Source organism: Gymnoscopelus microlampas (assembly GCF_963454915.1).
Source record: "Gymnoscopelus microlampas genome assembly, chromosome: 22".
Taxonomy (NCBI): Eukaryota; Metazoa; Chordata; class Actinopteri; order Myctophiformes; family Myctophidae; genus Gymnoscopelus; species Gymnoscopelus microlampas.
In genome coordinates this window covers 4,857,431-4,870,856 of record NC_139959.1, presented here as the reverse complement: position 1 = coordinate 4,870,856, position 13,426 = coordinate 4,857,431, and the positions used below count along the sequence as shown (strand labels likewise).

Genomic DNA, 13,426 nt, shown 5'->3' with positions numbered 1-13,426 from the left:
GTGAATGATTGACCTAAAATCTTTCCTTTCACAACAGGAGAATAATGGGGCGTGGGTTTGAATATTAGTACATAATATGCACAGTTTGTATCAAAAGCCCCTCATATCAGAGGTACAAAAGAAATGGTCCCTGTAGCACAGCACAAGACATTATCAAAAAACACATCCAACGATGATGGTGCAGTAAGACATTAAGTCCAGTAAGACAACGCTAACCCTAGAAGGTGCCTCCATCCTACTCCTCCTATCGTTGTTGTATTATATTCTAACCTTTTTGCGCTTTTTTCGTAAATTAACGCCCTACTTGATCATACTACAGCGTCACACAAAGGTATCAAAAGTAGCAGATCCACAAGCTCGAAACGCGGCGCAAAGCGACGCGTTTTGAGCTTGTAGATCTGCTACTTTTGCTGTTTTTGAATTTGAATCCTGAAAATAAATAGTTTTGGAAACATGAGGTTTCCACCCGACAGAGACGATATTCAACACAACAATGCATTATAAATGTGATTATAATTAATTATATTTTAATGAATTATAGACCCGACCTTTAAGTGAAGTGTTAACCAGAATTTGTTTCACCATACAGTACATCATTTCTATAAGATGTTCAGAACAAAGAAATCCTAGTTGCGGAAATATGTTTAATTGGCATCAATCCAAGATCCAATAACTCCCTTGCACTTCAGGTCAGGGTATTTTATAATAATTCCTCACCTCAAAATGCATTAGGAAGTAAATTGAAATCTCAGACGAATAAAAGTTGGACTCACTATAATGTTGCATGGCTTTTTGACAATAATTGGTGGCCATTTTGGATTGATGCCAATTCAAAGTATTTCTGCAACTAGGATTTTTAGGACTTTTAATAGACAATGTTGTTCTGGTGACAATTACTTTGACTTTTAGGTCCAAAATGATCTAGTTTGCCTGGACTATGTGTTCTTTTAGACACTCGGTGGTGGATTCAAACCCCTAGACTCTCCTAAGGTGCAGTTAGTAGACAGGTCCTTCACCCCTGTGCTACCTGAGTGCACAAGTTCCCTCTCTTCTATTAGGAGAGCCTTTACACCCAGAACCCACCTGAGATTGGTCTAGCAGCCTCTGTGGCTCATTTTGTGACCCAGTGTGACTCTCAAGCTCAACCTCCAAAGTGGTGGAAGGAGTACTCACACTTTGTACTTCGGTAAAGGTACCAATACCACAATGTAGAAATACTCTGTTACGAGTAAAAGTCCAGTAGTACAAATTTACTTGAGTAAAAGTACAAAAGTATTGGAATTAAAAATACACGTAAGTACTGAAAGTAAGTACTCATTTTGCAGAATGTCCCATTTCACAAGTTTCCAAATGTAATAAAAATGCTTTGAAAATAGCCGATCTACAAGCTCACAACGCGCCGCTCTGTGGCACGTTGTGAGCTTGTAGATCAGCTATTTTCAAATAGCCTAAGTATGCAGAGGGCTGAAGTGGTTAATGTATGTTTTGTAATAATAATCAAAATCTACAAAGTAACTAGTAACTAATGTTTTCAATTAATTGTAGTGGAGTATATAGTACAATATTTTCCTCTGAGATGTAGTAAGTAGAGTAGAAGTAAAAGTATTGACAATTGGAAACACTCCAGTAAAGTAAAAAATCCTCAAAAGTGTACTTAAGTACAGTACTTGAGTAAATGTACTTACACCACTGCAAGCGAGTTCCTATTGGAAAAGCTTGTACAGTCTAAAACCATTTCAGATTGGGAGGATCATTATTATTATCTTCAAAGCCAAAGGGACAGCAATGGGAACACGGGGCAGCCCCGTCATTAGTAGTGGCATACCGGGAAGACAACACAATCTATAATACTACTACAAACCCTTTGTATGCCCAAATAAAGCTGCGGAAAACATAGTTGGATGACATTCTTATCTTCTCGGATGGTACGGCTGAAGAACTCAGTTTCATGACTATGTTAAGTAACTCCTTTTTAAGATTGACTTAATTGCGAACACAGCGGAAGGAGGCGCGCCTTTGGCGCGCCTCCGCGCAAGTGGAGCTTACTATGAAACCCTGCTCGGGTTGTGTGTCTGTGTGCAGTCTGTGTGTCTGTGTGTCTGTGTGCAGTATGTGTGCAACACATACAGCACACAGTTTTTGTTCTGCTGAGCAGCCCGGTCTGAGTGGAGCGCGGAAGCGAACAGTCTTCTCCCGGGTGGTTGAAGCCAGAAGGGGGCGAGGGGCGGGGCTGGCGGCAGGGGCAGGCAGGAGTAATGCTAGTGCTGAGATGCTCTCAGCAGCAGGAGGAGCAATGTTCTCACTAAATAAGTGTAGAGGAATATCTTGCGGAGTTTCAATGTTAATATGTAAATATGGCAACTCATTTAGATGTAGGTTTATGGTTTCCCATGGACTATAGCAGTTGCAATTTCTCTTCTTTCATAACATAATCCCCACACCAAGAGTAAAAAAAGAAAAAACGTTTCAGTCATTCGGTCCGACTTCACTGTAGCCCATAGTAGCCTTTTCATACGCGATATGTGAAAGTTTATAATATTTAGAGAAATTGAAAAATGTCAAATACAAAAGTAGTTGTGAATATTTATTTTTGTTTCTCATAAGCGTGCATCCGTTGTATTTTTGTTTCTCATCATCCGTTGTCCGTCAACAACACAGCCGTCTGTGCCTCGACGTTTGCGCTCTGTCTCAGCTCGCTTGGTGCCTTCTGGCTTCAACCACCCGGGAGAAGACTGTTCGCAGCGCGGAACGGGGGGTGTGCAAATCAACGTGAGCGACGAGCGGGGGGGGAATCAACATGAGCGACGAGCGGGGCAGGGAATCAACATGAGCAAATAGCGAGCGTGACAACAGCCCCTTGGAGCGACGAGCGGCAGTTCCCTCCGCTCACATGCTCTGGTGTGTGTGTGTGTGTGTGTGTGTGTGTGTGTGTGTGTGTGTGTGTGTGTGTGTGTGTGTGTGTGTGTGTGTGTGTGTGTGTGTGGGCGTGTGTGGGCGTGCGTGCGTGTGGTCCATTGTCACTATTTCCAATTATTAAACTTTGAGAACCACTCAAACATTCTTTCAACAGCAGATAAACGAGCTCATAACGCGTCGCATTGTGAGCTTACAGATTGGTTATTTACGCTTAAGTGGTTAAGAAGACTTAAGGAGTTGGTTATATGGATTTGCTGATGCATTGAGTGACTGTCCCTCCCAGTCACAGTCCCACACATCACTATGAAGTCCTTTATATGTAAATCACACTGATACTCCATTGTGATGAAGGCGGACTAGACCCAAACATTGGCATGTTTTGATTGGCCAAAATAAAGTGATACATTTTTAGTTGGTGAGTTCTACATCTTTGGATGTTGCGTTTTTCGTTTTGTTCTAAGTACTGTGTTGTTGGGTTTAGCACTCTGGGAAGGTGCATCCAACTCCTCCATTGCAACAGTAAATGTCATCTTGGCTTTACCGGAGCTAAGAAGGGCAAACCCCCAGCACTCACCCCCACCACTCCCCTTAGCCTAGGAAAATAAAGTCTGAGTATGTAATAAAGTATGTTGTTATTTACAAAAGTTTGACCTTATGCACTGTAAATGTGAGGTCTAAGCCAGTGGTTCTCAAACTATTTTGTGTCAAGGACCCCCCAAATTGATATGTATTTGGCCACGGACCCCTCATCTGATTTTGTTTTGTGCCAGGACCCCTAGAAGAGAAGTTCGAAACATCTTCGATGTCTTTCAAATATTAATCGAAGTGACACGCTGTGAACTTAGATCTTCTATTTTTGAATAGCCAACATATAAATGGATAAAGCGGTTAAAATGAGGATGCTATGCTAACTACTTTTGCAGGGGACCCCCTGGGACCCCCCCCCCCCCAGGACCCCTGGGGACCCCACTTTGAGAACCAATAGTCTAACCACCAAGTTATACTTCGTACACAAAACAACCCTGTCATACAACTTTCCAAGTTAGAAAATAACAGTTTTTCTTGTATAACACCATAATGATCTCAATATGGCACACAGTCTGTGAGCACACAGCACAGAGAACTAGGTTAGTTAAAAAGTTTCACCACCAAACCCCCATCTTCCCTCAAAAGTATAACAGAAGGGGCTGGGGGGGGTGGGCTGTCATCGTTAATTTGTCTTGGGGGCGGAGTGAGTCAGACGCCCATGTTATGTTGATGTCACTTTGTGTGCAGATGCTGTCCCCAGTGTGGAAGGTATAATCTAGGCCACAGCGCAGCAGAGTGAAGACCTGGCCCTGGTTCTCATAGGGAATGGTGGGCACGGTTAAAAGTTAGCAGGCCGTGTCCCTTTATTCCCTTAAGCCTAATTTATTAGGCTGAAAACGTATTGCTATTTTGGGCAAGCAACGCAGTCGTACGACCGTAAGCGCTGGGTTTGCGTCAGCTCAACGTAACTTCAGTCTTAAAAGACATCATGAAAAATGGCTTTATTGCTAACATTTTTTGCTAAGTTTAACTCAGAAACAGGGGTGTGGTTTTCTTGGACCAGGCAGGCAGGAGACAGGCAGAGAGAGGGAGAGAGGGGAGCAAAACTTTTATGCGTTGCATTGCTTATTTCTCACCCCCAGGGGCGTCACCACATGATTTTTTTTTGGGGGGGGGGGGGGGGGTTCCTAGATGACAGTGACAATGTAAGGACTTTTAAGACCCTTTTAATTTAATAATAATTTCTGCCTCAAAAGTAATCAACAAACTATACTGTACTATAAAAAACCTTGGCCAAATTGTCAAATATTATAAGAAAGAGGCAAACATTTAGAAAGTTTAGTTTAGAAAGGCTAGTCAGTAGCCAAACTTTCGTCATATTATAGTCTGTATACAGACTACCATCGTCATATTATAGTCTGTATACAGACTACCATCGTCATATTATAGTCTGTATACAGACTACCATCGTCATATTATAGTCTGTATACAGACTACCATCGTCATATTATAGTCTGTATACAGACTACCATCGTCATATTATAGTCTGTATACAGACTACCATCGTCATATTATAGTCTGTATACAGACTACCATCGTCATATTATAGTCTGTATACAGACTACCATCGTCATATTATAGTCTGTATACAGACTACCATCGTCATATTATAGTCTGTATACAGACTACCATATGACATCAAAGGTTCAGCTAAAGACTACACTATGATGTCATTCGAACCTAGCTAGGATCTACAAGCAGTTTAACGGCAAGAAGCAAATGCATAATGCACACACAAACAAACATGTGTGTGTGTGTGTGTGTATATGATTATGTGTAAGTGTGTTTACACACAAACATACACAGTTCAGATCTCCGCGGACCCGACAGGTTGCTTGTTTACCCAATTACGTCTCTGTTCAGCCTCGCAGGCGGTTTGACACATGGGCCGGACAGCTGTGCTAGTGTGAGTGTGTGTGTGTGTGTGTGTGTGTGTGTGTGTGTGTGTGTGTGTGTGTGTGTGTGTGTGTGTGTGTGTGTGTGTGTGTGTGTGTGTGAGTGTGTGTACATGCACCTGCATGTCTCTGTGCGTGGGATTTGATGAAGAACATCAGGGATTTGGGGAATGGCAAAACAGATGGGCTGACTTGTATGTATTCCACCTACGCTTCTTGCTTATGTCAATGTGTGTGTGTGTGTGTGTGTGTGTGTGTGTGTGTGTGTGTGTGTGTGTGTGTGTGTGTGTGTGTGTGTGTGTGCGCACGCACGCATGCATGTTTGTGCAAGTACATTTGTGTGCATGGACCAGTGGTTCTCAAAGTGGGGTACAGGGGGGGGGGTCCCAGCCAAATGTGTTAATACTAGCGTAGCAATAATTTTAACCCCTTTATCCATTTATACGTTGGCTATTCAAAAATAGCAGATCTACAAGCTAACAGCGAGTCACTTTGTGCCACGCAGCGAGCTTGTTCATCTGCTATTTTTGATCATTTTTTGAAAACTCTTTAAAGTGTTTGAAAAAGGGTCTGGCCTGCCGTTTTAGTGGCTGAACCTGGCGCTCACACATTAACTCTGTTTGACTGCTGCAGAAGGGGGGCATTTCTTGACAAATGGTGGGAAAGTCTCAGCTATATCAATCTACCGGCGCCGCTAATTAATCCACTAATGAGATTACGGGTAATTAACGACATTGTACCCGAGGTTTTAATCACTCGCTGTCTGTCTGTCTGTCTGTCTGTCTGTCTGTCTGTCTGTCTGTCTTCTCTGGGAATCAGGAGAGCATACAGCACATTCATAATTATGAAACTTTTCCTTATTAACCCATTAAGACCGGGAAGGAATCTGTGTCATTTTAGGTTTTAACCGCTTCATCCATTATTTTATACTTTGGCAATTCAAAAATAAAAATAAAAGTCGTTGAAATGACTGTGATGCTGTACTAACTCATTTTGGAACCCCCCCCCCCCCCCCCCCCCCCCCCCCCCCCCCCAGGACCCCTGGGGGTCCCCCGACCCCACTTTGAGAACCAGCGATATATACACATCGGTAGTCGCTCTCGGGCAGAAAACACGCATCTCCATAAGTCATCTTTTTTAGGTTTTCTTTTTCATAAATGAATGCCATAAATACTTTGTCATTATGACAGGGTCGTGCGGACGTAGCAAAAATAGCCTATAATCTACACGCGCTCAACTCGTCGTGATGTGACGTGTTGTGAGCATATAAATAGGCTATTTTAGCTATTTTTGGAAATGTTTCTTTCCTATGAAGACATGCCCCCAAATAGGGACAGCAAGGTTGAGTGAGGTTAAGTCTAGTCTGTGGGTTCTTATAAATATTTAACCAATGATAAAGTATTAACATGAGCTTGTGAATAAATAATAACTGCAATTGGATCCAGTGGGACACAGATTTTTTTGTCCCCTTCCATTTCCTGAAAAGTCTTTTGGATGTACGAAGTTTTCCACCCAACAGCGACAATTATACTTCCTCATAAGTGCACTTTAGTGGGTGTATTGCGGTGGTTCTCAGGGGTCCTTGGGGGGGTTCCAGGGGGTCCATAGCAAAAGTAGTTAACATACTGTAGCATCTCAATCAACTTTATCCATTTATACGTTGGCTGATCTACAAGCTCACAGCGTGGCACAGAGCTTGTACATCTGCTATGAACAAAAAAAAAGAAATCTTGAACGTTTTTAGATTTTTTTCCCCCCACATTACATGTCCAGATGGGGGTCCACGGTCAAATACACATCTATTTGGACGTCCTTGACATGTAAAGGTTTGAGAACCCACTAGGCATATAACGATTCACTCAACCCCCGATACGATTCGAATCATGATACTTGGTTCACGATACGATTTTTAACGTTTTTTTTTTTTTTTTTTTTACAATACTGTGTTTTTTTAAATCAATTCTGTTACAAAGATCCTGTATTTTCTCCTTTTTTGGGGCATTTTTTTTGCAAATCAATTTAAATTGCCACCAGTTTGAATCGATTTTAATCGATTTACGATAAATCATTACATGCCTAGAACCCACTGATTTATTTGTTGTTGGGAGGGAATTGTAGTTTTCTTACCAGCTGTTGGCCTTTGGGTCCCCAGCCGGCGTACTGCAGCTGAGCGTTGCGTACCTCTGGAGGGTTGAGGTTCCATGTCTCCCTGAGGGGAACATAACAACAGAGAGAGAGGCAGCGCTGTCACACACACACACACACAAGTCAAGCACAGCTCACACTTTATTTTGTACATCTATACACAGGGGAACTCAATGTGCTTCAGAGGAAAACAAAAGGCGCGTACACATTGCTACACAAATAAAAGACACACACACACACACACACACGCACGCACGCACGCACGCACGCACGCACGCACGCACGCACGCACGCACACAGGTTTATGTTACTATACTTGTGAGGATATCAACATTTTAGGACAGCAATTCTATGAATGCATTTTTGCAAGCGTGTGTCTAAAAGTCTTTAGAAAGGCTGAGCAAAAGTTCAATTGTAATGTAGCAGCAAAATTCCATTGTAGCAGCTCTACGAAAAAAGAAGGGAAAAAAAGGTTAAAGTATGTCCATAACTACTGGTGCTTTATACTAATGACACTTGCTCTTTATTTAGAAAAGCGCTGTGCGTTGCAGGCTTGCTGAATTAGAGGTGCCACTTGGCTTTATGTCTTGGTCTGGGGATGAGAATGAACAAGGTCATTATAGCTGCATGGATGGAGGTGTTGGTGCACTCACCCGCCACTTGGTGGCAGCACACAAATAGGTTTGAGCGGTGGTTGGGTCTCAAGACTTTTTGAATTTCCAAAGACATCCCATAACTCTAAGAGAGCGTACAAATGGAACCAAATGGACCCGTAATGTGTACATAGAGGTCTGTCACAATTATTACATATTCGCCAAATTGCAATTATTTGAGATAATCGCAATTCGTTTTTGCATAATCGTGATAATCGTTTCCGTGTTCAAAACTTTTCTACAAGCTTACAAGCTTACAAGCATTTTTTCAAAACATTTTTTGAAAGTAGGAAATTATTAAATATGTCAGTAATGTCTTTGCATATTTCAGTTATTTGTCTTATCTGTCCTCTCCTGTGCAATCTTTTATTACGAAGCCCAAAAGGCAAACAGAAATTACATTTTTATTCATAATGTTCCAATGTCAAACGTGACATGTAAAACACAATTAAATCGTTACCCTGAGAGTCCCTGGACCTCATTTTGAGAAGCAACTGGTTTGAGTGTTAAAGCCCACGTACTATGATGCAGGTCAGGTGCAGTTCAACTAGTACATACAAAGCTACACCCAAGTCCTTTTTTTTAGGGCATGGATCTGAAAGAGGCCTATGTCATCTAAAAGAGTGTGTGTGTGTGCGAGTGCGTGCGCGCGCACGTGCGTGCGTGCGTGCGTGCGTGCGTGCGTGTGTGTGTGTAATAATAACAATAATAATACATTTTCAAACTGCTACAGTACAGAATAAAAACAGAAAGAAAGGCTAAACTAATGCTTGGTTAAAAAGGAAAGTCTTTAGTCCGCTCTTGAAAGCAACAGACCGTGGAGCTCTCAGGTGGTCAGGGAGTGAGTGTGTGCGTGCGTGCGTGCGTGCGTGCGTGCGTGCGTGCGTGCGTGCGTGCGTGCGTGCGTGCGTGCGTGCGTGTTTGTGTCTGGAGCTAATCTGGCAAACTGCTGAACCGATCAACACCAAATGTCTTGTGCACACTGCCCCTAGGCTGACGCAGAATCCCACTAAATTGTATTCCCATGTTCTACACAAGTGGTTCTCAACCTGTGGGTCGGGGCCATCAGGGGGGTCCCCACATAATTTTGGAGGGATCCCCAGATGGGCGTGCGTGCGTGTGTGTGTGTAATAATAACAATAATAATACATTTTCAAACTGCTACAGTACAGAATAAAAACAGAAAGAAAGGCTAAACTAATGCTTGGTTAAAAAGGAAAGTCTTTAGTCCGCTCTTGAAAGCAACAGACCGTGGAGCTCTCAGGTGGTCAGGGAGTGAGTGTGTGCGTGCGTGCGTGCGTGCGTGCGTGCGTGCGTGCGTGCGTGCGTGCGTGCGTGTTTGTGTCTGGAGCTAATCTGGCAAACTGCTGAACCGATCAACACCAAATGTCTTGTGCACACTGCCCCTAGGCTGACGCAGAATCCCACTAAATTGTATTCCCATGTTCTACACAAGTGGTTCTCAACCTGTGGGTCGGGGCCATCAGGGGGGTCCCCACATAATTTTGGAGGGATCCCCAGATGACAGTAAAGTGGCCATTTAAGGACTTTGAATACCTAATACCAAAAAAAAAGAAAGAATATAAGAAAAGAAATGAAAAAAGACGATTACTGTATCAAAAATAATCAACAAACTATACTATAAAAACTGGTGAAAAATGTGCCAAACCGTCAAATAATATAAGAGAGAGGCAACCATTTTGAAAATAACTGATCAACAAGCTCACAACGCCTCGCGTTTGCGAGGTGTTGTGAGCTTGGAGATCGGCTACTTTACCAATATTTATCTGTGGAAACGAGTCAAACTAAATGTAATGCCTCAACTTTTACAATTCCAAGTGCTTGGGTGGGGGCTCCCCAGTTCAAATATGATTATTTTGGGGGGGTCACGGCCTGAAAAGGTTGAGGACCACTGTTCTATATATACACAGCAGTGCTTCTCAAACTTTTTCATGTCAAGAACCCCCAAAATGATATGTGTTTGGCTACAGACGCCATCAGAAAATATTGTGCGCCAAGGACCCCCATACAAGATTTGTGTTGTTAAAAAGGTCAGTAACTCATTTTGCTGTGGACCCTCCCCTGGCACCCATTCAAGGACCCCTGGCGGTCCCTGGACCACACTTTGAGAACCACTGTTCTACATTTTCGGCACACAGCTAAGTATAAATCAGACATTACGACGCCATCACGGCCCGTAACTAAAGCACTTCCAGGGGAGGGACTTTTCAGGCCAAGCATATAAAGATTTGATTTATTCAGATCAGGTATTGTAACCTGGACACTCGCTATGGATAGGTTTGTCGTCAGAAGCGGTTGGCCCCGCGTTCCAAATGCTGGCAATAGAAAGGCAGAATTCTAGTAGTAGCGACACCAGCACAAAGCACAAATAATCAGCATGATTATGCCATGCTGATTATGTAGTATAATAACACAGAGCATATGAATGTAACCATATGGACCATTACGACTAAAATCAAATGGAATTTAATTCAAAAGACTATTATGACAAAAGCAAATGGACATGTCATACTCACGGTGTCTCCAGGCTGCATATGATGTAGAAGGCAGTGTAGGAATACTGGTACACCTGGAAGAAGGAAAGCCACGTGTGAGAAGAGAGTTTCACAGTGGGATACGTTTTAAATATCGTTGCTGTAGGGCAGGAACCCTGGTCTTTTCAGTTTCATAATCTAAGCTGTCCTTCAAGGGGTCCTTGAGGGGGTTCCAGGGGGTCCCCAGATAAAGTAGTTAACATGGCATCACAATCATTTTAACCACTTTATGCATTTATATGTTGGCTATTCAAAAATTGTAGATCTACAAGCTCGCAGCACAGCACAAGGTGATGTGCTGTGAGCTTGTAGATCTGCCATTTTAGAAAATGTTTGAAAAATATCGAAACATTTTTTAATATATATTTTTACATAAATCTTCACTTCTGGGGGTCCCTGGCACAAAAACCTTTCAGATAGGTGCGGCCAAATACATATCAATTCAGGGGGTTTAGACATGAAAAAGTTTGAGAACCACTGCTCTAGTGGTGACAAGTGAGAATTCTCAGCCTGTTTTCAAGGTGATCAAACCAGCTCAATGCAGCTGCATTTAAAAAAAAAGCCTTTCACAGGTAGGTAGGGCTGTGTTTAACTTGAGTGACAAGTTGATTACCACAGATGTAAAAATGTCCACACCCACAGCTGCAATTGCCAGGTACTGTACGCTTCCATCACCATTACACCAGACTGCCGGTAAGTCATTTTATTTGAGAGCTTTTAATAAATCCACGGTTGAGAGTGGATACTGTGACTGTGAGTGGTTTCCTCCTGTGAGTGTGTGGCCAGTCACATTTTAGAAAAGAAAGGCATTCAATAGCCGACTTCAAAGCTATGCTTAAAAGTGACGAGTAACTAGCTGAAAGGTGCCATTTGGGAAAATTGCAAGCAAGTGTGGCTGCCTTGATCACATCAACGCTGTCGGGACCCGAGGGAGACGTTGGTGCTGATCGGATCCTGCGTTATGGCGTTTTGTTTCTGCAAGAAACAGGGCCCTCCCACACACATTTTGCAAGCCAATTAAAATGTCACCGCTGAGATCAAAGTAAATCCGAGGGGATTAATCCCCCAAAAATCAAGTTTTGGCAACAAACGGTAACATTTTGCCACATGATGTGACATGAATAAAACAATTAGGATTCAAACTCTAGACATTATGTCGGTGCTGTACACACCGACTCCCTTTTGGAGCCACCAGGGTGCTGCTAACAGAATCAATTTGGCTTTGAAAATGTATCAAGCTGAGATTAAATCCTAGAGAGGGTGACACAGCCAAGAGACCAAGGTACTGTAATTCCAGTCCTCGCGTTAATCGAGTAATCGAGAAGCCTGTTTCTTTGACAAGTTGTTGTTATTTTTTTGTACATCAACAAATCAACGTGAAATATTGCATTTTCTATATTGACTTGACCACTTAAGCCCTATTTTATACTTTGTAAATAAAATATGGTTAAAGTGGTTAAAATGATTGTGATGCTAGTATATTAACTTGCTGGGGATGATTAAAAAACTGTGCTTCTCGATCGCTGCTCGGAGGGCCATGACCTATGACCTCTGCACACCAGTTTATTGGCCACGGCCATGCACAAGAAATATGGTGTGGTGGATGGCTCCCATATGTCATTAAACACAACACTACAGCTTAGGGCTTTCACCAACAAGTCGACTAGTCGACTAGTCGACTAGTATAACCACTAGTCGACCTTGTTGGTACTAGTCGAATAGTTGAAAAAAAAAAAAAAAAAAAAAAAACTTTTTTTTTTTTTTTTTTTTTAATTTAATTTTTAATGCTATAGTAATGGCCCATCTTACTATTGTTATTATCCTCCTGACTTTATTTTTTATCAAAAGGGGGTCAAAAGCATGCCCAATAAAAGCCTATTATTGGGCAATGGGGAACATTGGAGACGCTGCTGTGGTGCTGTGCTGGTGTGCCAGAAGCGCTTCCCTTAAAACGCCATAAAAATAAGGGCAGGAGGATAATAATAATAGTAATATAGTAGTAGGATGGTATTAAAACAGTGCCACCCAAAAAAAAAAAAATTTTTTGTAATTTTTTTTTTAAATTTAAATTTCGACTAGTCGACTAGTCGACTTCTACTGGGTCAAATTAGTCGACCTGTAAAAATCTCTAGTCGTGAAAGCCCTAGGTTACAAATGAAAAAAGAAGGGGCACGCTGGCGCAGTCGGTAGCGCTGTCGCCTCACAGCTAGAAGGCTGTGGGCGCTGGGGGCGTGTTCTCTCCTCCGCGTCATCAGTGCCCACACCCTAGGTGGGGTTGGCGAAAGGGCCCACTCTGTGTGGAGTTTGCATGTTCTCCCCGTGTCTCCTAGGGTAGTTAATACCCTCACAAAAAACATGCAGTAATCCTGGTCGCTATACCGCCTCCCCCATGACAGCCGGAGCGCCTGATGGAGGGGAAAGGAACTGGTTGGAATAACGTGTTCCTTCCACGTGCTACGTCCTACCGGGGAAACTCCCCCCTGTCAGGTGACAAGAAGGTCAGTTGGCTCTCATGCATTGAAGGAGGCATGAGCTCGGCTCTGGCCTCCCTAGGCTGGCGGGGGGAGTGTAGCGCCCAGGTCACTTAGATAATTGGCACCGGGTGAAAAAGGGCTACAAAATTGTGGGATAAAATTTGTCTGTGGGGGGTGGGGGTTCCCCTCAGAATAGGGAT

At 42.8% G+C, this 13,426-nt stretch overlaps 1 protein-coding gene across 1 annotated transcript in view; it reads right to left on the bottom strand.

Annotated features, from left to right (window-relative positions):
• LOC311038868 (A-type potassium channel modulatory protein DPP6-like) overlaps positions 1-13,426 on the bottom strand; it is a 137,073-nt gene that overhangs the window by 38,588 nt on the left and 85,059 nt on the right. The window contains exons 6-7 of the mRNA XM_084048487.1: positions 10,735-10,787; positions 7,527-7,608 (exon numbers count right to left, since the gene is read on the bottom strand). Coding sequence (XP_083904613.1) covers positions 7,527-7,608; positions 10,735-10,787 — 135 coding nt within the window. The remainder of the gene's footprint in view (positions 1-7,526; positions 7,609-10,734; positions 10,788-13,426) is intronic.